At 38.9% G+C, this 24830-nt stretch overlaps 1 protein-coding gene across 1 annotated transcript in view; it reads right to left on the bottom strand.

Annotated features, from left to right (window-relative positions):
* Nucleotides 1-24830, bottom strand: part of Ask1 (apoptotic signal-regulating kinase 1) — a 226847-nt gene that overhangs the window by 163449 nt on the left and 38568 nt on the right. The window contains exons 5-10 of the mRNA XM_067152155.2: nt 23860-24019; nt 23605-23774; nt 17417-17600; nt 1963-2096; nt 1663-1790; nt 1423-1560 (exon numbers count right to left, since the gene is read on the bottom strand). Of these exons, the coding sequence (XP_067008256.1) occupies nt 1423-1560; nt 1663-1790; nt 1963-2096; nt 17417-17600; nt 23605-23774; nt 23860-24019 (914 nt within the window). The remainder of the gene's footprint in view (nt 1-1422; nt 1561-1662; nt 1791-1962; nt 2097-17416; nt 17601-23604; nt 23775-23859; nt 24020-24830) is intronic.

Below are 24830 nucleotides of genomic sequence, written 5' to 3'. Positions count from 1 at the left end.
TGCTGAAGACACATGTGTCTTGATCACAAGGCAAAACAGTGCACTGAATGTGCCTACTGAAGAAAAACTGACCCGAGTGTATTGTCATCACTTCGTGTGATAGTTTTCAGTATAATATTCTGTATTGTGTGTAAAATGTTGGGTTTATGCTTACGAAGTGCTTTTCTTGTTGGTAGTCTGACAGACGAAAGTTTATCATTAGTGTTACACTGAAGGGACTTAATGATTCTAGGGTTAATTAAAATAGAGAAAGATAATTTGCAATATTTGATTAATTCCTTACATGAAACACTTGGTGTTTAGGCCTACATTTAAAAAAAAAGTATTCAAATTACATTCTGAACTACAGACAGAAATACAGAAATTTAGATTAGGACTGAAGTTCTGGATGTCAAAGTTGTAAGAGAAGAAGAATGAGCAGCAGAACACAGGCTATCAATAGCAGTCCTCAGAGTGATGAAATCAAAGCAGAAAAGAACAAAGTCCTATTAAAACTCAATAAAGAAAAGAAATGGAATATAGAGAAAAACTGGACAAAGACTTGCAGGAGACAGGAGGAAAGGATTAGATATGCATTAATCATCATCATCATCATCATCATCATCATCATCATCATCATTTCCCTTTATCCAGCTGTAGCCGGGTAGGGGCAAATATGGTTCCTCTCCACTTTCTTCGGTCTTTCCACCACTCCTCCTCCAACAATGTGTCCCAGTCCAGGTTTCTTTCTATAATGCATTAATATCAGAAACAAATAAAGAAAATGACACCCCAGGAGCTCTCAACTTGGGAGTGTGGGTTGGCGACCATGGGGCTCATAGCTGAGTCCTGGCATTGCTTCCTCGTAGTTGTGCCAGGTTTCTCACATTCATCTATCCTATCCGACCTCCCTTGATCAACTCTTGTTCTATTCTGATCCTGACCCTATTAAAGCATTCAAGGGCTAGAGAGTCTTTCATTTTCAGGTCCTTTGTGGCCCTTGTCTTTCTTCGACAGATACCTTCATTTTCTAAAAGTGTTGTATCCCTTCTATTTTTTTCTCTCTGATTAGTGATATATGGAGGACGGTTGCCTAGTTGAACTTCCTCTTACAGTAAATAATAATCATCACCATAAAGTAAATGATAATTGCTGTTTTAAGGTGCCTTACATTTAGGTCATTGGTCCAATAAAATAAACAATCTTGACAGTAATGTAACAATGTAGCAGAAAGACAAAGTAAATTCTAAATTGAAAAGAATGAGAAAAAAGCACAGAGAATTTAAGAACTGGAATTCACTATCAGGAAAAGGAAGAAGAGTTAAAATATTTGAAGACATGACGGGGACCATATGGTTTGACATTTGCCAAGACAGTATGAATCAACTTATTAAATTTTGCTTTACTTGACATATAATGAATTAGCAATGTTAGGATTACTACCTTTAATATCTCTATGGACTATTTTCTGATCATGGAGGTACTTGAGGCCTTCAAGAATTTGTTTGGTGTAATACTGAATAGTTGACTCATTCTCCTTCAGTGGTCCCCACTTGGATCGTAATAGTGCCGATAAACTTCCTGAAAGGCAGAAGGAGAAATGTGAGTCATTTTGTACGAACACACAACAATACTACATATGCATGCATCAACGATCTTGCAAAATGTGTGACTTCTACAAACCTCCAGGTACCTGTTCCATAAAGATCTTGAAGAAACCTTCCTCAGAAACAGAACCCAAATATTGAACAATATTACGATGCCTTAACTGCGAATGAAGCTTGATCTCTTCATGCAAAGGTTGGACATCTCTACAAAAAGCAGTGATGACAAATAAATAGATTGAACATGAGAAGATACCGAGGGAAAAGAATATTGGTGTAAGATTAATGTATTAACAATTACAGAATCACAGAACAGAGAGAAAGGAGTATTAAAATATAAGCTAAACCATGGATTCTTACTGTGTGTTACAACACTTACCCCAGGTTCTTCTCAGGAATCTCCTTGACAGCAATCCTCACTTGAGTGTTGAGATCTCGAGCAGCATACACAATTCCGTAGGTTCCCTTGCCTAACACAATTCTTTTGCTCTGGTCATCCAATTCATACTCAAACTGGAAAGTGACAAAATTTACATTAGTTTCCTTTCACACAGCAAGAAGACAGATTTAAAAATTATTTCTCAGACAGGAAAGCTACGACAGTGCAACATAGGTGAGCAAAATAGAATACCTATTGGAGAGAGTAAAACGAGAGCTTTCTTTTACACTGGAAATCCTCTTATGCCTGTATACCTTATATGCTGATGATGTTGCATTGCTGGCTACAACGGAAGATGACCTACAAAGATCAGTTTTCAATCTAAAAAATGTTTCCTCAGATTTTAATATGATTATTTCAACAGAAAAGACAAAAAAAAAAAAGCCTTCAAGGGAAGAGAACCGATTTTTTTTTGCTAGTTGCTTTACGTCGCACCGACACAGATAGGTCTTATGGCGACGATGGGACAGGGAAGGGCTAGGAGTGGGAAGGAAGTGGCCGTGGCCTTAATTAAGGTACAGCCCCAGCATTTGCCTGGTGTGAAAATGGGAAACCACGGAAAACCATTTTCAGGGCTGCCGACAGTGGGGTTCGAACCTACTATCTCCCGAATACTGGATACTGGCCGCACTTAAGCGACTGCAGCTATCGAGCTCGGTGAACCGATTCCTAGTAAAATATGTTTAGATAATACAACATTCGAAAGAGTAAATGTGTTCAATTATCTCGGGTACAACTTATCATATGAATCAGAATTAGATATACCAGCACACATACATACATACATACATACATACATACATACATACATACATTATCATTATACACTGTTATGCCTTTCAGCGTTCAGTCTGCAAGCCTCTGAGAATTTACTAAACGTCGCCACAATCCTCGATTTGCAACTAGTGTTGTGGCCTCATTTAGTTCTATATCTCTTATCTTTAAATCGTTAGAAACAGAGTCTAACCATCGTCGTCTTCGTCTCCCTCTACTTCTCTTACCCTCCATAACAGAGTCCATTATTCTCCTAGATAACCTATCCTCCTCCATTCACTTCACATGACCCCACCACCGAAGCCGGTTTATGCGTACAGCTTCATCCATCGAGTTCATTCCTAAATTAGCCTTTATCTCCTCATTCCGAGTTCCCTCCTGCCATTGTTCCCACCTGTTTGTACCAGCAATCATTCTTGCTACTTTCATGTCTGCTACTTCTAACTTATGAATAAGATATCCTGAGTCCACCCAGCTTTCGCTCCCATAAAGCAAAGTTGGTCTGAAAACAGACCGATGTAAAGATAGTTTCGTCTGGGAGCTGACTTCCTTCTTACAGAATACTGCTGATCGCAACTGCGAGCTCACTGCATTAGCTTTACTACACCTTGATTCAATCTCACTTACTATATTACCATCCTGGGAAAACACACAACCTAAATACTTGAAATTATCGACCTGTTCTAGCTTTGTATCACCAATCTGACATTCAATTCTGTTGGATTTCTTACCTACTGACATCAATTTAGTCTTCGAGAGGCTAATTTTCATACCATACTCATTGCACCTATTTTCAAGTTCCAAGATGTTAAACTGCAGGCTTTCGGCACAGTCTGCCATTAAGACCAAGTCGTCAGCATAGGCCAGGCTGCTTACTACATTTCCACCTAACTGAATCCCTCCCTGCCATTTTATACCTTTCAGCATATGATCCATGTAAACTACAAACAGCAAAGGTGAAAGATTACAGCCTTGTCTAACTCCTGTAAGTACCCTGAACCAAGAACTCATTCTACCATCAATTCTCACTGAAGCCCAATTGTCAACATAAATGCCTTTGATTGATTTTAATAATCTACCTTTAATTCCATAGTCCCCCAGTATAGCGAACATCTTTTCCCTCGGTACCCTGTCATATGCTTTATCTAGATCTACGAAACATAAACACAACTGCCTATTCCTCTCGTAGCATTTTTCAATTACCTGGCGCATACTGAAAATCTGATCCTGACAGCCTCTCTGTGGTCTGAAACCACACTGGTTTTCATCCAACTTCCTCTCAACGATTGATCGCACCCTCCCTTCCAAGATGCTTGTGAATACTTTGCCTGGTATACTAATCAATGAGATACCTCGATAGTTGTTGCAATCCTTCCTGTTCCCTTGCTTATAGATAGGTGCAATTACTGCTTTTGTCCAATCTGAAGGTACCTTACCAACACTCCACGCTAATTTTACTACTCTATGAAGCCATTTCATCCCTGCCTTCCCACTATACTTCACCATTTCAGGTCTAATTTCATCTATTCCTGCTGCCTTATGACAATGGAGTTTATTTACTATCCTTTCCACTTCCTCAAGCATAATTTCACCAACATCATTTTCCTCCTCCCCATGAGCTTGACTGTTTGCAACACCACCATGATGATTTCCTTTTACATTGAGAAGATGTTCAAAATATTCCCTCCAACTCTCCAGTGATTCCCTGGGATCTGTTATGAGTTCACCTGAATTACTCAAAACACTGTTCATTTCTTTTTTCCCTCCCTTCCTAAGATTCTTTATTACTGTCCAGAAAGGTTTCCCTGCTGCTTGACCTAGCCTTTCCAGGTTATTACCAAAATCTTCCCACGACTTCTTTTTGGATTCAACAACTATTTGTTTCGCTCTGTTTCTTTCATCTACGTACAAATCCCTGTCTGCCTTGGCCCTTGTTTGGAGCCATTTCTGATAAGCCTTCTTTTTATGCTTACAGGCTGCTCTCACTTCATCATTCCACCAAGATGTTCGCCTTTTCCCATCTTTACACACAGTTGTTCCTAGGCATTCCCTTGCTGTTTCTACTACAGCATCCCTGTATGCCACCCATTCACTTTCTATATTCTGAACCTGCTTACTGTCTACTGTTCGAAACTTCTCACTAATCATATCCATGTACTTCTGTCTAATTTCCTCGTCCTGGAGATTTTCTACCCTTATTCGTTTGCAGACAGATTTCACTTTCTCTACCCTAGGCCTAGAGATACTTAGTTCACTACAGATCAGATAATGGTCTGTATCATCGAAAAATCCCCGAAAAACTCGTACATTCCTAAAAGATTTCCTGAATTCAAAGTCTGTTAAGATATAGTCTATTATGGATCTGGTACCCCTAGCCTCCCATGTGTAGCGGTGAATAGCCTTATGCTTGAAGAATGTATTCGTAACAGCTAAACCCATACTAGCACAGAAGTCCAGCAAACGCTTCCCATTCCCATTAGCTTCCATATCTTCCCCACATTTACCAATCACCCTTTCGTATCCTTCAGTTCTATTCCCAACTCTCGCATTGAAATCGCCCATTAGCACTATTCTATCCTTGCTGTTGACCCTGACCACGATGTCACTCAATGCTTCATAAAACTTGTCAACTTCATCCTCATCTGCACCCTCACATGGCGAATACACGGACACAATTCTTGTCCTAATTCCTCCCACTGACAAATCTACCCACATCATTCGCTCACTTACGTGCCTAACAGAAACTATGTTGCATGCAATGGTATTCCTGATAAAGAGCCCTACCCCAGACTCTGCCCTTCCCTTTCTAACACCCGTCAAGTACACTTTATAATCTCCTATCTCTTCCTCCTTATCTCCCCTTACCCGAATATCACTTACTCCTAGCACATCCAGATGCATCCTCTTTGCTGACTCAGCAAGTTCTACCTTCTTTCTTCCATAAGCCCCATTAATATTGATAGCTCCCCATCGAATTCCATTTTGTTCGCCAAGTTGTTTCCAAGGAGTCCCTCGCCTGTCAAATGGGAGTGGGACTCCATTACTCCCATAGGTCCGAGGCTTGCTTAAAGTGTTCTGAGCTCGGTAAATTCATGAAGCAGGATGCTGCCCTACTTGCACATAGTCCAAGTGAGGATCTCTCCTCTAACGGGTTATGGACCACCGGTGAATTGTGTAGTCCTAGCCGCCTGAGCACAAGGAGGGCCACGACTCAGAATATGTCCGAGATGCCCACTCCCATTCCATAGCAACTGGTATCCCGACTCTCAGGACCACTTACTAGGCCACTCAGCCGTTGCCCATGGTTCACGAACTAGGACGTGACTACAGTAACCCACAAACAAAAATTAATAAATTCACAAAAACTACAGGAATAATAAACAACATCATGAAACCATCACTTGTTCAGAAACATACTCGATTGCGCCTTTGTAATACCCTAGCTATACCAACACTTTGCTATGGATCTGAGGCATGGAGGTTAAGATCTCAAGACTTGTCTCGAATTACAGCATGAGAAATTACATTCACGCGTTGTACAGCAGGGTATACAAAATGGGACCATAAAAGGAATGAAGAGGTGCTGAAAGTACAACCAATAACTGACGTCTACAGTTATCAGGAACCGTCATATACAAAGGATGGAACCTGGCAGATTGCCAAAAGAGATTCTTTCATACCAACTCAGAGGAAAAAGATCTGTAGGACGTCCGATGAAGAGAGGGAGGGAAAATGCAAGACCATAATGGGACATATGGCCCAATACTTGGAAGTAAGATGATGATGATGCCTGTATACCTAGTTGTACTGTAAGTTCTGTCCCTAGTTTGAAGAAGTGTCTGGCACGACTGCAACAAAGCAGCATTATAATCAACGGTCCAGGGGGAAAAAAGCAGTTGATGGTCCATCGTTGCATAGTCAACATGGAGTGGGGAGTGAAAGAGAACCATATCACCATGATCATGTCACACAAATGAAGCAAGAATCCAGTAGAGATATTTGACTGCTTTATAAAACAGGCAAATTTGAATGAGGAACAATTTTACATTACATTTTCCCTATCAATACTAGGTCTAGAAGTAGTCAACAATGCAAGACAAGAACACCAGAAACCATCAAAACTGTCACCGAGAGTTCAAAGAAATCCTTCACAAGTGATACATTATAGTAGGAAGGGAAATGGTGAAACATGGTGCCAGCACATAGCATATTCCTGTTGAATAGCACCAAGAGGTCTGCTCAAGGACTAACGCCGTCCAATGGCTGAATCACCACGAACAGCGTCATATGCCCTCACACCATATGAGCACTGCAGAGAGGTTTGGAATTGAGTCCAAGCTTTTGGCACACAATAAAGTGATTAGAAACTGGATAACTTGTTCAAAATCAGGTAAAATGGACAAAAGTATTCTTGAACAATGGCAGGATAACTGTCTCTGTAATGCTTTTTATTGCAGTTCACATGTTTTTAAGTTCCTCCAATGTGTTCGGTACACTTTGTCCTTCTCAGTACCCAACAAATAAAAATCACAGGCTGTTAGATCTGGGGAGCAGGAGGGCCATATACCAGCACTAATCATTATCTTCAAACATTTCTGTAATTGTATCCATGGACTTCTCTGGAGTATAAGCAGTTGCAGAATCTTGCTGAAACCAAGAATATAATTATTCTTCCATTAGCTGATTGAACAATGGAGCAAGATTGGCATTTTGGTACTGCTCTCAATTTACTGTATCCTCGCAAAAATTCTAATCGATTACGCATGTTTTGCTGATCGCACATCAAACTCTGATTTTTCTACCATAAAGAGGAATTTCCTCTATACAATGTGAATTTTAGAACACCAATATCATGTGTTATGAGTGTTGATATCCACAGGTCAGTGAAACCATGCCCTGCCCGTAAAGAATTCAAGGCGAGGGTCAACTGAACCTTCGGTCAATGATGACAGAAACCACCCACAATAACGCACACATGCTAAGGGATCAGCTGGTTTTAAATTATGAACGTGTGTGCATTTGTAAGATGTTTGCATTATACGTCTTCTGGTTTAGCACTGAACCAGTAGTCTCAAACTTATTCACAAGAACGCAAATTGAAGTTCTGGAAGGAGGCTACTGCCCAGGGAACCTCCTGATAAACTCCGCACAAACATGATGAGCCAATTCATTTTTATAACAACATTTACATTCAAAAATATGTTGCTTTAAAGGTAACTGTCATCCCATCTCCGCAAACAAACACGGACTCTGGATTACACCATGGGGAGTGAAATACAGGAAAGGAGCCAGACAGCCAAGTGGGCTGCGAGTGTGGGAGAAGCCAACCAGCTGGCCTTGGCTTGGGACATGCGGAGCGGTCAGGTTTTATACGAAAAACCCTGTATGACCAATAAATTTAATTTCTCCTACCTTTCATTTCTTTCAAGAAACTTCTGTCCCCATTTAGTTCTTGTAATACTTACTGATTGGCTTGCCTTTGATATACTGTATATCAAAAATGTTCAGTGTCAAAAATGTATTCACATGGATAATAAATGAGCAAATAAAATATTACATAACAGAAAGAGAGCAGTTTCACCACAATAACTAGTTATAAGAAAATTCCAGAGAGATAAACTGTATCATGTTATGCAGAAAATATTTACAACACTTCATCTTACTACCACTTATATTTCTGTGGGAGCAGATTCATTACGAGAATGTAAGATTTGCTTTGTAAGTGCATTAATCAGACCTATCAACGAAGTTAAAAGAACAATGAAAGAAGGGTAAGTATGATAATTTGATGAAATTTGTTTTGTGATCAATTCATGAGAATCACATGCAACTCGGAGATTACAGTAAAATGCCTTTTTAACCCAATCAATGTTAAAATTTACGTTCTTGTACAGTGCCAGAAGTTCAAGGAAGTTCTAAAGGAGAGATAGTTCAATTTTTCCTCCTATTTACATTAGGATTTTGTTTCCTAGCAAAGATGAAATGTATATCTTCTGTGCTTCCGATCACAACAACAACAAAAAAAAAACAAGCTGTGCTGCAAAGGATGAGATGCCTTGGCGCTAATGAAACTGAACAGCTTTTAGTTTATAATAACTCAGATAATGACTTTCTGGACAATGGAAGTGACAGTGAATATGATCTTGCGAATGTTGTTATACAAAGTGATGGTGAAGATGGGGACAATGACATTAGTGAGGAAGGAGGTAAAAGTAGTCAACCTCCATCAGTAAAACGGAAAGGAAAAGATAAATCATCACTGTTTTCTAGGACTTCTGGACAGTTTTCCTCCAATACTTCACCATTCCTCTTCACGGAATTCAGGTGTTTTATACAATATATTATGTGATGATTCTATGGAAATAGATGTCTTTCTGTGTTTATTATGTTGTGCACTGGTTCAGGTTATTGTGGAGGCTACCAATGAATATTACAAGAAGGTCTGAACAGTCGACCCAATTTCTCTGGATAGTAGACTTCAGGCATGGAATAATACGAATGTGACGGAAATGTATGTGTTTTATGCACTTGCAACGCTCATGACAAGACTGAAAAAACGTTATATGCGTCAACCATATGATGTACGGCTGTGTGTTGTACCTTGCTTTGAACAATACCACAGTAATGTCCATTTTTAGACTATGAAAATCATCATTGTAAATGTATTCTTACTTTCAATTTATCATCTTAAAATGTCAGTTAACCCGATGAGTGCTACGCCCGCCTATAGATGGGCTGACGCGGCCGGTCCACCAGTGCTATGCCCGTCTATAGACGGTGCGCGAGAATTTTAATTTTTTTTAGTTTCCCGGTTCACTTTCGAGTGTGAATTTGATCTGTGACATGTTCTGCCATCTGTTGGGCATTACGTAGAACTAACTGATTAGAGATTATAGCTTCGGGAAGTAACTTACAGAGCTTTTTGTAGACGTCTGTGGAGTTCATCTGTGATGTAAACAAACATGGCGGATCAACAATCTCTTTGCTCTTGCAGCGATGTTATTTCGGATCACAGAATCTTTCAGTTATTAACCACAGCGGAAAGTGATGATGGAGATAATCATTTTAAGGAATTGTTAAGCGATTTTGAAAGTGAGAATGATGGAGAGAGTGCCAAAAATATTGTATGTGAGAGAGAAACAGAGCCTCCTTCTAAACGAAAGAAGAAAACACGGTGAGTACAAAAGCTATTTTATCGCTAATTTCGTGGCGGATGGGTTACTTTTCTTCACCAGAATTTCAGGTAACTGTGAAAGGCTCTGAGGGCCAAGTAGTGTTTGATGACAACCCGAAAATCATTGATTGTTTAGAACCTGTTGTGCCAGTGCAGTTGGTGCAGATAGTTGAACAAATCAGCATCACAAACAACCAGTAGAAAATATTTAACTATCACCACATCCCAGGTTTGGAAAGTATTTTAAAATATCAAGTTATATACTTCTAAGGAGTTACATGTATTAGTTGCCTACAGATTTCAGGAAATAATATTACTTTGGGCTCTTTACTTTGTATAAATTTAAGGCACGCATGGGAAACACCACATTACAACAGGTCAATGAATTTGTCTATCTTGGGCAACTTGTAAACATGAAAGGGGACTTAAGACCGGAAATCTTGTGACGTATCAAACTAGGATGGCAAGCCTATGGAAGAAATTCTTCAGTCTTCAAATCCAACATGCCACCCCACCTAAAGAAGATAGTCTTTGACCAGAGTGTTCTCCCCGTACTGACTTACGGTTGTGAAACCTGGACATTGAGCGAGTTTGTTAAGCAAAAACTCAGAACAACCCAAAGAGCTATGGAACGGTTCATGCTAGGCTTGACGAAGAAAGACAGGAAGAGAGCAGATTACATCAGGTCAGTCACAGAGGTCAGTGACATTTTAGAAAGGGTATTTACCCTAAAATGGCAGTGGGCAGGCCATGTTGCTCGGAGAACTGATGGTAGGTGGACAAAGCTTGTGCTTGAGTGGTGTCCGAAAGATCATCTCAGACCAAGGGGAAGACCACCGGACAGATGGGATAAAGACATCCGGAAGATTACTGGGATCAATTGGCAGAACATCGCTCAAGACCGTCCCAGATGGAGAGACCTCATGAAAACCTACCTTGCTTCGGACTTAAAGAGGCCACATCGTAAAAACGATTGAATATGGCTGATAGTGATAGTGATAGTGATGGGCACATAAGTGTAATTTTGTTTTCTCTCAAAATAATATTGAACGTAAGTGTAGGATTTTCAATTTGCATTTAGATTTATAAACAACCAACATTTATAAACATTTTAAGCTAATCACCCCACTGATAAGTTAAAAATGGAGGCTTCTACAAATTTTTTTTACATACAAATGAAAAAACTCAGCACTGAAGTACCAAACACTCAACTGGTAACTCAGCACTTAAAAGGTTAAATAACCAGTAATTTTCAGTAATTGCAGAGAACACAATCTCGTTTCCAAATTCACATACCGTATTTCACGGCATAATCGTCGCCACCGCGTAATCGTCGCAGCCTTTATTTTCAATACAAAAATCGGACTTTAAACCTTTAATTACATAATCGTCGCACGTCCAAATTTTGTTCACTAATCTGGTTAAAAGGTAAATGGAACTGCAACGTAAGTTGCACATGAATGCGCAATTTAAATACGTGTATGGTTTATGGGCAATTTGGCAACACAGTCACGTTTGCGACATGTTGCACAACGTATAAATAAATAATACCGGTATATGTACGACGCATGGCTTACCGGTAGACTATCAGCAGTTTGACAACGTGGTCGCGAGACAGTGTACTATTTATTCACCACCTACATATTATGCTTACCGGTAGGCTATCGGCAGTTAGACAACGTGGTCGCGAGACAGTGTACTATTTATTCACCACCTACATATGAGTTCCCATTTGAAATACGTAAGGCTGTAAGTTATCGCTTATCGGCAACGTCGCCAGGAAATACCGGCTAGGTAGGTTGAATGGACCTCGAACCAGCCCTCAGATACAGGTAAAATTCCCTGATCCAGCCGTGAATTGAACCCGAGGCCTCCGTGTAAGAGGCAAGCACGCTACCCCTACACCGTGGGGCCGGCTCCTGTGTTATTGCGCACGAAGTGAAATCCAAGACAATAACGCAGATTTCCACGGAATTATTCAGCCGAATTATTTACGATGTCTCAGTTGTCATCGCTAGACTCTTATCTTACTACTACGTCATAAGTGTCCGGGCATGGGATGAAAACTTTTATCCAAGCAGTCAAGATAATTATTATCCAATGCTATTAAAGTTTTATTTTATAAACTCGTCAGTAATGTAATGTAAAATCATCAATAACTGGGAAGAAATATTAACCTAATTACCGTATGTTTAAAAGAAATTGAAAAAAATGAATGTTTGTTACTGACGTCTCGGAATACAGTCAACTATACAGTAGATCTACACCGCGCTAGCTAGAGCTCCGGTTTGCAAGCTTTGCGCAAGCGCAGTAGTGTGTCGCAACCAACGAGCTAAACTGATAAATTGTTGCATGCTTCCTTGCTGCCTAACAGTATTGGCTGCTCTGGAATGGACAGATCACAGATGCATTTATTTGTTTCAGATTTACGTGATTACTGTAGACATGTGTGCGTGAGAATTTGTTTTTAATTTGTGTTTTGGGTGTTTGCAGAAATAATTTGTTTTAATAGTGAACAATTACGGAAAGTCATTTATATCGCAAAACATTAACGTGTGAAGCATTTATAAGCGATTATGGGTAAATATAGAAACTATTCTGCGGGCTTCAAGCTAAGCGTAATTGCCTTCGCTGAACAGCATGGGAACAGAGCTGCAGAAAGAAAATTTTCTGTGAGTGAAAAGTTGGTGCGTGACTGGCGGAAAGTAAAAAACAAGCTAAAAAGCACAAACCCTTCTAGACGCGCGTTTAGAGGTCCTAAAACAGGGAAGTTTTCTATAATTGACGAAGAAGTGTTTAGGTACGTCAGTGAAATACGTAACAATGGCTGCAGTGTATCATATGAAATGTTACAAATTAAGGGACAGGAGGTAGCGCGCAAACACAACATACCGGTAACTCAGTTTAAGGCGACTCGTGGGTGGATTAAGGGGTTCATGCGACGACACAATCTGTCAGTGCGAAGGAGAACAACACTAAGCCAAAAGTTGCCTGCTGATTACACGGACAAGATTGTAAATTTTCACCGATTTGTCATACGTTTGCGCAAGGAAACTTCGTACTTGCTTTCTCAAATCGGTAATGCCGATCAGACTCCAATCTTTTTTGATATGCCTCGCAACAGCACTATTGCGCTAAAAGGATCACGGAGTGTATTAATGAAAACCAGCGGTAGTGAGAAGTTGCGATGCACGGCAATGCTAGCCATTACAGCTGACGGGAGAAAGTTGCCGCCTTACATCATTTTTAAGAGAAAAACGATGCCTAAGAATATACAGTTTCCCCGTGGAATTCATGTACGAGTGCAACCAAAGGGTTGGATGGACGTAGAACTCATGCTGGACTGGGTTAAAACTGTGTGGAATAGAAGACCTGGTGCACTACTAAAACAACCAGCTCTGCTTGTTTTAGATAGTTTCCGAGGTCACCTCGTCAACGAAGTGAAGCAAATTCTCACTACAAATAAGACACGACAGATAGTCATTCCTGGTGGCCTAACATCTGCTTTGCAGCCACTAGACGTATGTGTTAATAAACCCTTTAAAGACCACTTACGTCGATTTTACAACGAGTGGATGATGAGCGGCGATCAGCAATTGACGCCCGCCGGAAATATCAGGCGTCCACCCTTGGACTTGTTATGCTCGTGGGTGAAGAAGAGTTGGGATCTTATACCACCTGAACTAGTCTCCAAGAGCTTCAAAAGGACTGGGATTTCGAATGCACTAGACGGTTCCGAAGATGACGCAGTGTGGCAGGGAGACGAAGAATCTGATACTGGTATTAACAGAGGCGGGGACGGCGCATCAGATAGCGAAACCTGCGATAGCGACACCGAAGATTTGGAATAAATTGCGTACCGGTAAGTCCACATTTCACAACAAAGCGATAATTTTTTGCAAGTGTAATATTTTAACTTTAATACTCAAATTAATAACAAATTAACTTAATACGTTCATTTTTATTTTCAGGTTGGAAAAACGTTCGCCGAATTGTTGCGAAAAATTATGAATTTTGTTTTAGACTATTTTAATTATTTTGATGTATAAACGCGAGTATTACGTGCATCTTAAATTTGTATCAAATACAATTTAGTTATAAATACATTTTTTGAGTAATACAAATACTGGTATTAAATATTCATCGTATAATGGTCGCACCCTACAATTTTTTCGAAAATTTTGGTATAAAAAGTGCGACGATTATGCCGTGAAATACGGTACTTTCAAAGTACACCGAACAAACTTAAAACTTGGAAACACCCTGACTGGAGAAAAGGGGAATGACAGCTGGATCATGTGTGTATGGACAAATCCTTTCATAGAGAAATTTACAATGTTAAAGTGCTGAGAGAAATAGACACCAGTTCAGTCTGCTACATAATCAAAATCAAAATTAAATTCACACCATTAAACAAGAAGAAAAAGGAATTACGATTCACACCAATTAATCAGAAATGACAAATATCAAGAAGTCACACAGACCATAAAATTAACAGATGATTTAGAAGAACTTATATCAATTCTCAAACAACAGGCTGAAAATTTAACCCCCTTAAATCCATAGAAAAGACATGCTTGGTGGATACCAGGATGTGACAAATGTCATGAAGAAAGACACCAGGCATGGTTAAAATTTCAAACTCACAAAACAGAAGAAAATGCTATCAACCTCAAAAATATCAGGAAGAAATTCACCCAAACTATTAGAAAAATTAAGACACAATTTCAGAAAGATATAATCACCACAATAGAAGAAAACTACCATAAAACCAATTCTAGAGATTACTATAAAATCTTTGGTAGATAACTAAAGAAATTCAACTCCCCCCCTACATTAATGTTGAAAAGTAAAGATGGAAAAATGGCGCATAGTAATAAGGAAAATGCCAAAATTATGGCAAAAGCACTCAAACTTTTGAACTGTGAAGACCCCGAAGAATTTTTAAAAATTAACACAGATACCACAGTAAATACCAAACCTGAATACCTAAACCCCTCAACATTCCAAGAGGTGGAAACAGCACTTGAGGAGATGAAAAACTACAAGGCTTGCAGAGATGATCAAGTTTTTGCAGAAATGAATATGCCAATGACACAGTTCAAATCTCCCTGTACATGGTTCTATCGAAAATATGGACAACAGAACATTTTCCCAAACACTGGACAACAGCTATAATCCACCCGCTTCACAAAAAAAGGAGATAAGAGAAATCCAGACATCTATAGAGGTATCTCTCTCTTGGACTGTACATAAAAAGTATTTGCTAGAATCCTGTATTGCAGAATCAAAGAACAATTAGAGCAAGAATTACGTGAATACCAAGGAGGCTTCAGACCTTGGAGAAGCTGTGCAGAACAAATCACGTTAAAATTAGTTATGGCATATTACAGAAAACAAAACAAACCTCTCGCAATAACATTTGTAGACTTTAAGAAGACATATGACCGTATTCATAGATGTTCAATATTGAAAATATTAAAAAACTTTGGACTGCACTCGAAACTAATCAAACTTATTGAACTCGCTTTAACCAACGCACAATCAAAAGTCAAGTTCAGAGGGGAATTTTCTAAGCCATTCATCATAAAAACTGGTTTAAGACAAGGAGATTGTTTGTCACCACTGCTATTCAACTGTGCTTTGGAATATATAGTGAGGGAATGCTATAAGGATAACCCAAAAAACATCAAAATTGGAAGATGAAAAGACAACATAACCTTAAATTGTCTGGGATTTGCTGATGACCTTACTCTCCAATCTAAAAATGTTCAGGAAACTCAACAACAAATTACATCATTACATCAGGAAATAGCACAAAAAAATTGGCCCCAAAATATCCTTTGAAAAAAAACAGAAATCATGTTAACCGACCACCTACTTGCAAAGAAAATCAAAGTAGGAGAACAGGAAATCAAAATCATACACAAATTTAAACTTACGTGAAATTATAACATACAACCTTAACAAAAAGCAAACATGGCATAATAGAATAAACAAATTAACCAAAGCTCAATATGTCATCAAGAAGACATTCAATAAGAAAGAACTCTCAATAGCCACAAAATTAAAGCATTATAAAGCAGTCATACAACCAGAAATAACAATCACTAGTGAAATCATTTTCAAAACAACTAATACTGTAGTAATAGACAGAATACTCAAAATAGAAAGAAGAATAATCAGAACATGTATAAACAAAAAATACCAAGAAAATGGACAATGGAGACTAGTTTCCAACGAAACAGTCTACAAAGAAATAGAACCAGTACTGAGCACTATCAGAAAAAAAAATCTCATTCTTTGGTCACCTAATTAGAACACCCGAAAATTGAATCAGCAGGATAATAATAGAAAAACTGAGGAACAGTAAGAGTAATATTAAGTAGATTACAGAAATTAAGAAGGATATGAAGGAACAACAAATCACAGTAGAGGATTTAAAAAGCAAGACCCACAGCATCAAGACACTCAAAAACATAAGACACCAGACTACAGACCAAGATCAACAGACAAACCATGGGAAGAGTGATTTCAGATGAGGAGATAAAATCAAGATCCGAGAGAATGAAGAAGTACTGGGCTGAGAGAAAATCGAAAAATCCATTGTACAATTGACTTTTTTGCTATTTGTTATTTGTTTTATGTCACATCGACACAGATAGGTCTTAGGGCGACGTTGAGACAGAAAAGGCTTAGGAATGAGAAGAAAGCGGCAGTGGCCTTAATTAACGAACAGCCCCAGCATTTGCCTGGTGTGAAAATGGGAAACCACGAAAAACCATTTTCAGGGCTGCCGACAGTGCGGTTCGAAACCACGATCTCCCGGATGCGAGCTCCTAACCGCATGGCTAACTTGCCCGGTGTACAATTGACTAAAGTGGTCCAATGAAGACTATAAAATGTCAAATAAATGGCATATTCTTGAAAAAAATAGCACAGAGTGGGAGTATGTATACATAAGAGGCCTATCATTGTTCCTTAAAGGCAGGATTCTTCTTGAAAGATAATATGAGCAAAGAAGGGTTTGTAAATAAAAATGGAAAAAAAAAACAACACTTAGCTGATCCTTTGACTACACATATTAACGATGCAATTTAATACATTTAAAAATGGTTCACTTACATTGAGCGGGTGAATAAAAAGATTAATTGCAATGTTCCACATTGCTTGAAAGTGTGATGTAACCAGGACTTAAAACGTGATAGAGTATTAATCCACACTATGAATGAATACTCTGGATATTACAAGTTATGAGTAACGCAACAAACTATCAGCTATAATGTATACTGTACTGAAAATGATCAGAATCACCATAACAGGTACAGACTTTTCCTATAACAGGATCTGTATTTGTAAGTCTAAATTCTTTCCTTAGAAGCAATATTATCCTTAAATTGGAATTGGTCACAAGCAGAAATCAATAACAATGTTCATGTAACGTACCTTCATCTGTTCGGTTGACAGATCAGAATCCAGGTCAGTAACCATTCCCTCCTGATCAGCTGTCATCTCCAGTATTAGATCATAAAACCTCTGTCTGCACTGGACTGACGGTAGGAACATTTGGAAGTCATCAGAATTCTGATGAACATACAGGAACAAGCATCTCTCATCACGTTTGTACAGGCTGAAACAAAGAGAAAATCAAATATATTATTTTATATTTTGACATTCTTTTAGTTTGTAGCCTCCAAACTAAATAAAGATAAAATCTTGAATCAATCAGGTCAATGTCATTTAAGGCTAGATGAAACTCCTTGCCACCAGCAACAAGTTTGTAGTTATGGGTAGATTTATATTAATTTGTTTTATATATTGTTTTTCTCATATTGAGATTTTTTTAATAAACTGTTTTAAAATCGTAGTATAAATAAATAACCTGACCACTTATTTTTACCCTATGAGTTTGGATAGTAGCAAGTCCTATTTCATCTGTAACAGGATGAACTTTCATACTTCAAGTCATCTATGAGGCTCGGATCACTGACACTGTCGAGCATCCGATACATTTTCACTTCAGCCTTGACTTCGGTTAAACAAGAGGAAACAGAGTAAGAAATAATTGTTGCCAGTGACGAAGTTAGTTTCTTAGATTGACTAGGTTGTACTAGGTGAATCAAATATAAACTGGAATTATGTTTTACAATTTTATTGAATCCACCAACAAATACACAACAAAGCACCTCATTTTTCTACATAGTCTCCCAAATCTGAGACACATTTTCGCCACCAAACTGGCAACTTTTTTAAGCCGTCCTCGAAAAAAAGAATGTGTGTGAAGCCAGTTGCGCACATACTCCTCTACTGCTGCATGACCATGAAATTGCTTTCCTCTCAGTTCTTCTATCAGTAGTCCAAACAAATGGTAGTCACAAGGTGACATGTCTGGCCTGTAAGGAGGATGTTCCAGAGGTGTCCAATGCATTTCCTCCAGTTTTCCCCTGTTACAACAACAGTGTGTGGCCTTGCATTGTCGTGCAGAAGAAGAACACCTCGGATCGGTTGCCGGCGGCGTTTGTTACGATATGCAGCTTTTGTCTCAGCCAAAAGACGGCAGTAATAGGCTGCATTCACTGTCCTTCATTCACACAAGAAATCCACAAGCAAAATGCCCGCATAGTCCCAAAAAAACAGTCGCAAGCACCTTTCCAGCGGAAAGGCGTTTTAGTTCTGACTGGGCCAGCTACACTTTGTTCCTGTCACTCCGTGCTTGATTGTTTTGACTCCACGGTGTAATGATGAACCCAGGTTTCATCAGAAGTCACAATGTGATGCAAAAAATAATATCCCTACTCCTTGTAGCGATTCAGATGCCTCCGACAAACATCCTAGAGCAATTTTTTGTTCCTGGGTGAGGAGACAAGGAACCCACAAGGCAGACAGTTTCTGAAGGTCAAGTTCATCACCGATGATGGATTGAACAATTCCTAAGCTTATTCCTACGAGTGAAGCAATTTCAGAAATGTTTATGCACCGATGTTCTTCAATAAGATCACGTACAGCAGGAATGTTATCTGCAGTGATGCTTGTCCGTGCTCGTCTTTGGTGGGGCTCGTTTTCCACTTCTTCCTGTCCTGCCAAAAATTGTTTGTCCCATTCATACACCTGGGTCTTTGAAAGAGTTGCGTCCTCAAACTGTACATGGAGCCTTCTTAAAATTTCCGAAGCTTCGGTGCCTTCTCGCCAGAAACTTGATGATAATGCGCTGCGTAACGGACGTGTGTACCTCTTGCTCGCTCACACCATACTGAAGCGAGCGGTCGCTCTGTACAAGACCCCCTAATCTGGACTTCCCCACCAACACCCTCTCAAAGCCGTTCTTTACCGGAGCTGTTAATTATAATTCCAATTTATATTTAATGCACCTAACATGTTAACAGTTACATAACCTTCAACTGGATTCAACTCAAACTACTACTACTACTACTACTACTACTACTACTACTACTACTACTACTACTGCTACTACTACTACTACCACCACCACCACCACCACTACATTGTACTTCAACTCACCAACTCTCACAGTTGTACAACAGATTTCCCTTACAAACCTTGTGTACACTGATTTTTCGAGAACATTTCACGTTCACTATCATCTTCTCCACATGAGATTAAACATCCTGTCCGTAGTTAGCTTAACAGTAAATAAGCCCTTTCTCTAAATTGTCCATGGAAAAGTTATAGTGCTTGTCACTAAGTATTAATTTGAACACTGAGAAAGAGCGTTCAACGTCAACTGAAGACACAGGGCAATATTTTAAGTTTTTGATGTGATGAACTGGGATTTCTCCCTGTAATTCTTGCAATCCTGAACATCTCCTTTGCTCGTCTACTTAGGAAATATAAAATGTCCCTCCAAGCATTAGCTGCAGAGATCAGAGGCAGAAGATGCAGTGTCAAGATTTACTATGAGCTGTCTGTACTGACCTTTGAAAACATGGATGTTGCCTTGATCAAGACAGAAGTAGTGTTCACTGGATACAACACTAACTGGACATTTTTCAAGTTTAATTCAGGATGGGAGGTTGCACTGTCTAGGAAAAGTAAACCTTTCCTGTTTTGGTTTTTCATTTTCTTATCGAAAGAGACAAGCCAGTCATTCATAATTTCATCCAAGTTTTTCTATTAGTTCTCTCTTTCACTGATAACTAGACAGCAGATTTCAGGCAAATGCCTATTTTTTCCTGACCACCTACATGCATCATCTTTTAAATTTACATGTTTCATGAACATTTAGGTCTATATAAAGCTGTTTTATAATGCCTAAAAATGCCTATTTTGATGTTAGCACCTATTTTCCATTCTAAGTCTATTTTTAGTGCCAATTTTCCAGACTGAGTAGTGTTTCTTTGTTAGATTTGAATTTCCTTTTTAATTTTGATATTTTACACTATTCATAATAATGGCCTACTGTACCATTATTTTTAAAGAGCCTATAACTTAAAGGTCAACTATGATTCTTATGAGCCTGTACCGTTAAACACGGCAAGGACAGATAGCAACCCCTTCCTCCTTCCCAGCTTTGGTAAGCCCAGCAATTAGTGACACAATACAAAAGTCCCAGTCTCTTTACCTTTATAAATAAAAGCTTGTCAAATCTTGGAATTTCATCTTTCACTACAACAGCTGCACATCTGGTACGTGTTGGTCTTCCGAGCTCAACGTGTTCACTTGAAGAAAACGTAATGCCGAAAATAAAATCATCTAAAGTGAAAGTTGAAGTGAAATCCCAGTTCACAACATCAAAAACTTAAAATATTGCCCTGTGTCTTCAGCTGACGAATGCTCTTTCTCAGTGCTCAAATTAATACTTGGTGACATGCGCTATAACTTTTCCATGGACAATTTAGAGAAAGGTCTTATTTACTGTGAAGCTAACTACGGACATGATGTTTAATCTCAGTCTGTAATTGAGTTAGGCCTATATGTGCCGATTGTGAAGTGTATTTGGTTTCTTTTAATACCGATATTGCACATTAAAATTAAGTTAAGGTCGTTTATGTCATTGTTTTAATGATTTCTTGATATTTGCTCAGTTATATATATATCTATTATTCATTTTACTGCCTAAATTTAGCAGTTAAGCAGCCTATTTCAGGTGCCTAAAACATTTCCTTTTTGAGCCTAAACTTCTGCTGTTTACTGGTAACTGTCTTACATCCAGTCCTTTAAAAACACAAAGGTTTGTGTTTTTCCAGTAAGAGGTTTCGTTGTTTCACCTACCATATTTGAGCAAAGTAGCGCAGTCATATCCTCATTACTAATATTTCACCTGCTACACTTTTTCTCCCTGAAAATTTCAAGATTTGTCGGGGAGAGGACGAAAAAGTTAACCATTTCATCCACATTATAAATGTCTTCTTCCTTATAACCTATCATAATCGGGGACACTTTCTCTTTCCACTGTTCAATTTGTGGGCCAGCATCATCAGCAGATTCCTCACACTGTCTTGTAGTTAATGTTGTGCCTAACCAAAAAGTTTTCCAGCCAACCACTCAAAGCTTTAAAATTTTCATAGCCAAGTTCTCTTGCTACTTCCTTCCCAGACATGGGAATGTTTTTGCTTCTTTAAGCTGTAAACCACTCGAACAGAATTTTATCAACAGGACCTTGAGTTTTAGGAAATTTGTTTTATCTATTGTCATCACCATTCTTTGCTACTGTTTTAATATGCTGCCTTTTTGTTGAAGAGTTGAATTTGTTTATGTATTTCCTACGCTGAATTTATCTGAAAGCACATGTACACTCGGCTTGTTTATTTCCGCCCTCGGTAACTTCAACCTTAAACTTCACACTTAAAATCTTCCTTTTAGATTCCATAGCTCTGTACTGAAAGAAAATGACTACACAGAACTATTGGGCCACACTGTCTCACATCAATGCTCCACTGTCAGCGGTAAGAGTGAACCTCCCTGTGCTGAAATGAAAGGTAACAAATTTATGACATGCCTTTCAAGGCTGTCTCCCAAACAGTTTCTGACACTGGCTCTTTTCCATGAGGTCTTCTCACACCAGATCTATTCACCTATCCTTCGGGTGATGATCTTTCCTGCTGACACCACACATCCATCGAAGTATCCTCGCTGATATTTTTCTTCCTTAGAGCCACCATTTCAGTGGTGTACAGCATAGCTGGTCTCACAGCTGATCTGTAAATTTTTCCTTCAAGTATTATTGGCACTTCCCTATTGCAATAGAACTTCTGACCTCTCTCTCCAGTTTCTCCATTCTGCTTGGATTCTGGAAGCCACTTCCATTGCAACATCTCCATCCTGGTTGTATAACTGATTCCAAGTAATGAAACTCAGTAACAAACTTTATGACATCACCTTGCGATTCCAGAGCTTACACTCGTCCTTCTACCTTGCAGCATAGATACTCAGTTATGCTTTAGCTCAAACTTTATGCCTCTTTCTTCCAGAACACTTCTCCACCCTTCCAGCTTGTTTGCTAGCTCTTCTCTTGATTTAGCATACAGCACAATGTCATCCTCATATAACATGGTCCAGGGTGCTTCCTCTCTCACCTCTTCGGTCAACATCTCCATAAGGAAGTCAAACAGGAAGGGACTTAAGGCTGACCAACCTTTACGCCAAGGCTATCTCCCAAACAACTTCCGACACTGGTTTTAACATTTCTATGTATATTCTGAGTCACAGATGTACTTTTCTGGCACCATCTTTTCCCTCAGACACCTCCAAACTTTTATTTTGGGTGCCCAATCATATGCTTTCTCTAATTCTATGAACATAAGATGTAACTCCTGTTGTCTATCATGGAACTTCTCCATCAGTTGTCTCAGTCCAAAGATAGCATCCATAATCAATCACTCATCGATAATCCTTTCTCATAGCTTCATGGTGTGTGATGTAAGTTTTATTCCCCTGTAATTCTTGCAATCCCGAACATCTCCTTTGCTCGTCTACTTAGGAACAATAAAATGTCCCTCCAAGCATTAGTTATTTCTTCCTGTTCATAAATTTTCATGAAGAGATCCCTCAGCAAATCAATTTTAAGGTTAGTTAGGATAATTTAGGCATCAGCAGCTGGCACAATTCCTATCCTCGCCGCTAGATGGGGGCTACATTCATTCCATTCCTGACCCGGTCAAATGACTGGAAACAGGCTGAGGATTATCATCATAATTTTTAATCTACTAACAGATTGACTTAATTGATCCCAAAATACACCTACTTAAAAACTATTCCATGATATGTCTGACACTGAACAGCACATAACAGAAAAGCAGTTATCAGAAAATAGTGTTTAACACAGATTTTAGAAGACCAACCTAAGACCTATGTTAATCTATATAAGAATGCCAAAGAGAATTACTACCTACATAGCAAATATAGAATAAAGGTTTTTTTAAAAATTTGCAGGGAGTGTCCAATTCCAGGCAGGTTTACAGTACCAATGAAGAGAATTTTCATTATTCCAAACCAGTCCTAAGTATATCAGTATTAATCAAATTAAATATTAATTACACTGTAAAAATGTATTAATAATTAGGGGATAGGGGTCTAGAACTGAGTTGTAAGATGTCTTCCGCAATAAACCTCACTGGCTCAACTACTATTTAAATCGAACTACACAGAGGCCACAAACATTTAAAGGTCTCACTCACCTGACACTACGGATCATGCTGGCAGTGAACAGCCAGTCATGAACCTGTCGACAATTGCCCTTCATACTGTCCAAACACAGGTTCCAGATCTGAATAGACTTTTCTTCTGCCCCAAGATTTACATTCACATAGCTAGGCATCAGGATTTTAGTCGGCTCCAACACCAACATCTAAAGAAAGAAAATAAATAATGCCTGAGCAAATACAGGGCTTCTTTGCAATACTCAATCAAAAATATTACATACAATAACTCACAGGAAACCTTATGCTGTCACCAACATCCTCCTTCGTAGCCTCCACAAAATAATCCATCCAGAAAGAGAATACCTGCTCTTCCGGAGATGTTTCAGAGTCTTCATTCTTTTTACGAAAACGATCTATCAAGGAAATGTTGCCTATCGTTGACTTGAGATACCTGCAAGAGATAAGACAAGGATAAGCCAATAAGAGGACACACGCAGACCTTTCCATCTTTGATCTAAAGACAAAGACTTAAAAGCACAACAGGTTGTATCTCCCTAGTCATCCCATAAGTTCTGGCCCTTTTACAAATGAGACTAGATTATAAATACAGTAAAACCTTGTTAATTTGAAGTCGTTGGGACGCAAAAATCGGACTTCGAATTACGTGATTTTGAATTAACCGCCAAATCATAATTAAAAAATGCCAACCCTTGCTGCATCACAAAGTATTAACCTTGATTCACAGTTTAAACCTTTCAAATGCCATGGGGAAAAAAAACTATTTCCAAAATGTATCCATCCAACAAGATACATTTACAGTATTCAAATAAAGCACTTGGATAACTCATCGGCAAACGTAACCCCCACACTGAAATTTTAAAAAGATTTAAAAAAAAAAAAATTTTTTTTTATTTTTTTTGCTATTTGCTTAACGTTGCACCGACACAGATAGGTCTTATGGCGACAATGGGATAGGAAAGGTCTAGGAAGTGGAAGGAAGTGGCCGTGGCCTTAATTAAGGTACAGCTCCGGCATTTGCCTGGTGTGAAAAAATGGGAAACCACGGAAAACCATCTTCAGGGCTGCCGACAGTGGGGCTCGAACCCACTATCTCCCGATTACTGGATACTGGCCGCACTTAAGCAACTGCAGCTATCGAGCTGACTCAAAGACGAGGAAGAATCTATACTGGCTCCTCTGTGCAAGTGCTTTATTCATTGGATTACTGTACCGTATGCATTTTAGATCCCTTGTACTTGAAC

This window comes from Anabrus simplex, chromosome 8 (assembly GCF_040414725.1).
Source record: "Anabrus simplex isolate iqAnaSimp1 chromosome 8, ASM4041472v1, whole genome shotgun sequence".
Lineage (NCBI taxonomy): Eukaryota > Metazoa > Arthropoda > Insecta > Orthoptera > Tettigoniidae > Anabrus > Anabrus simplex.
Note: the sequence above shows the minus strand (reverse complement) of the source record. Positions and strands in the feature narration are given on the sequence as shown.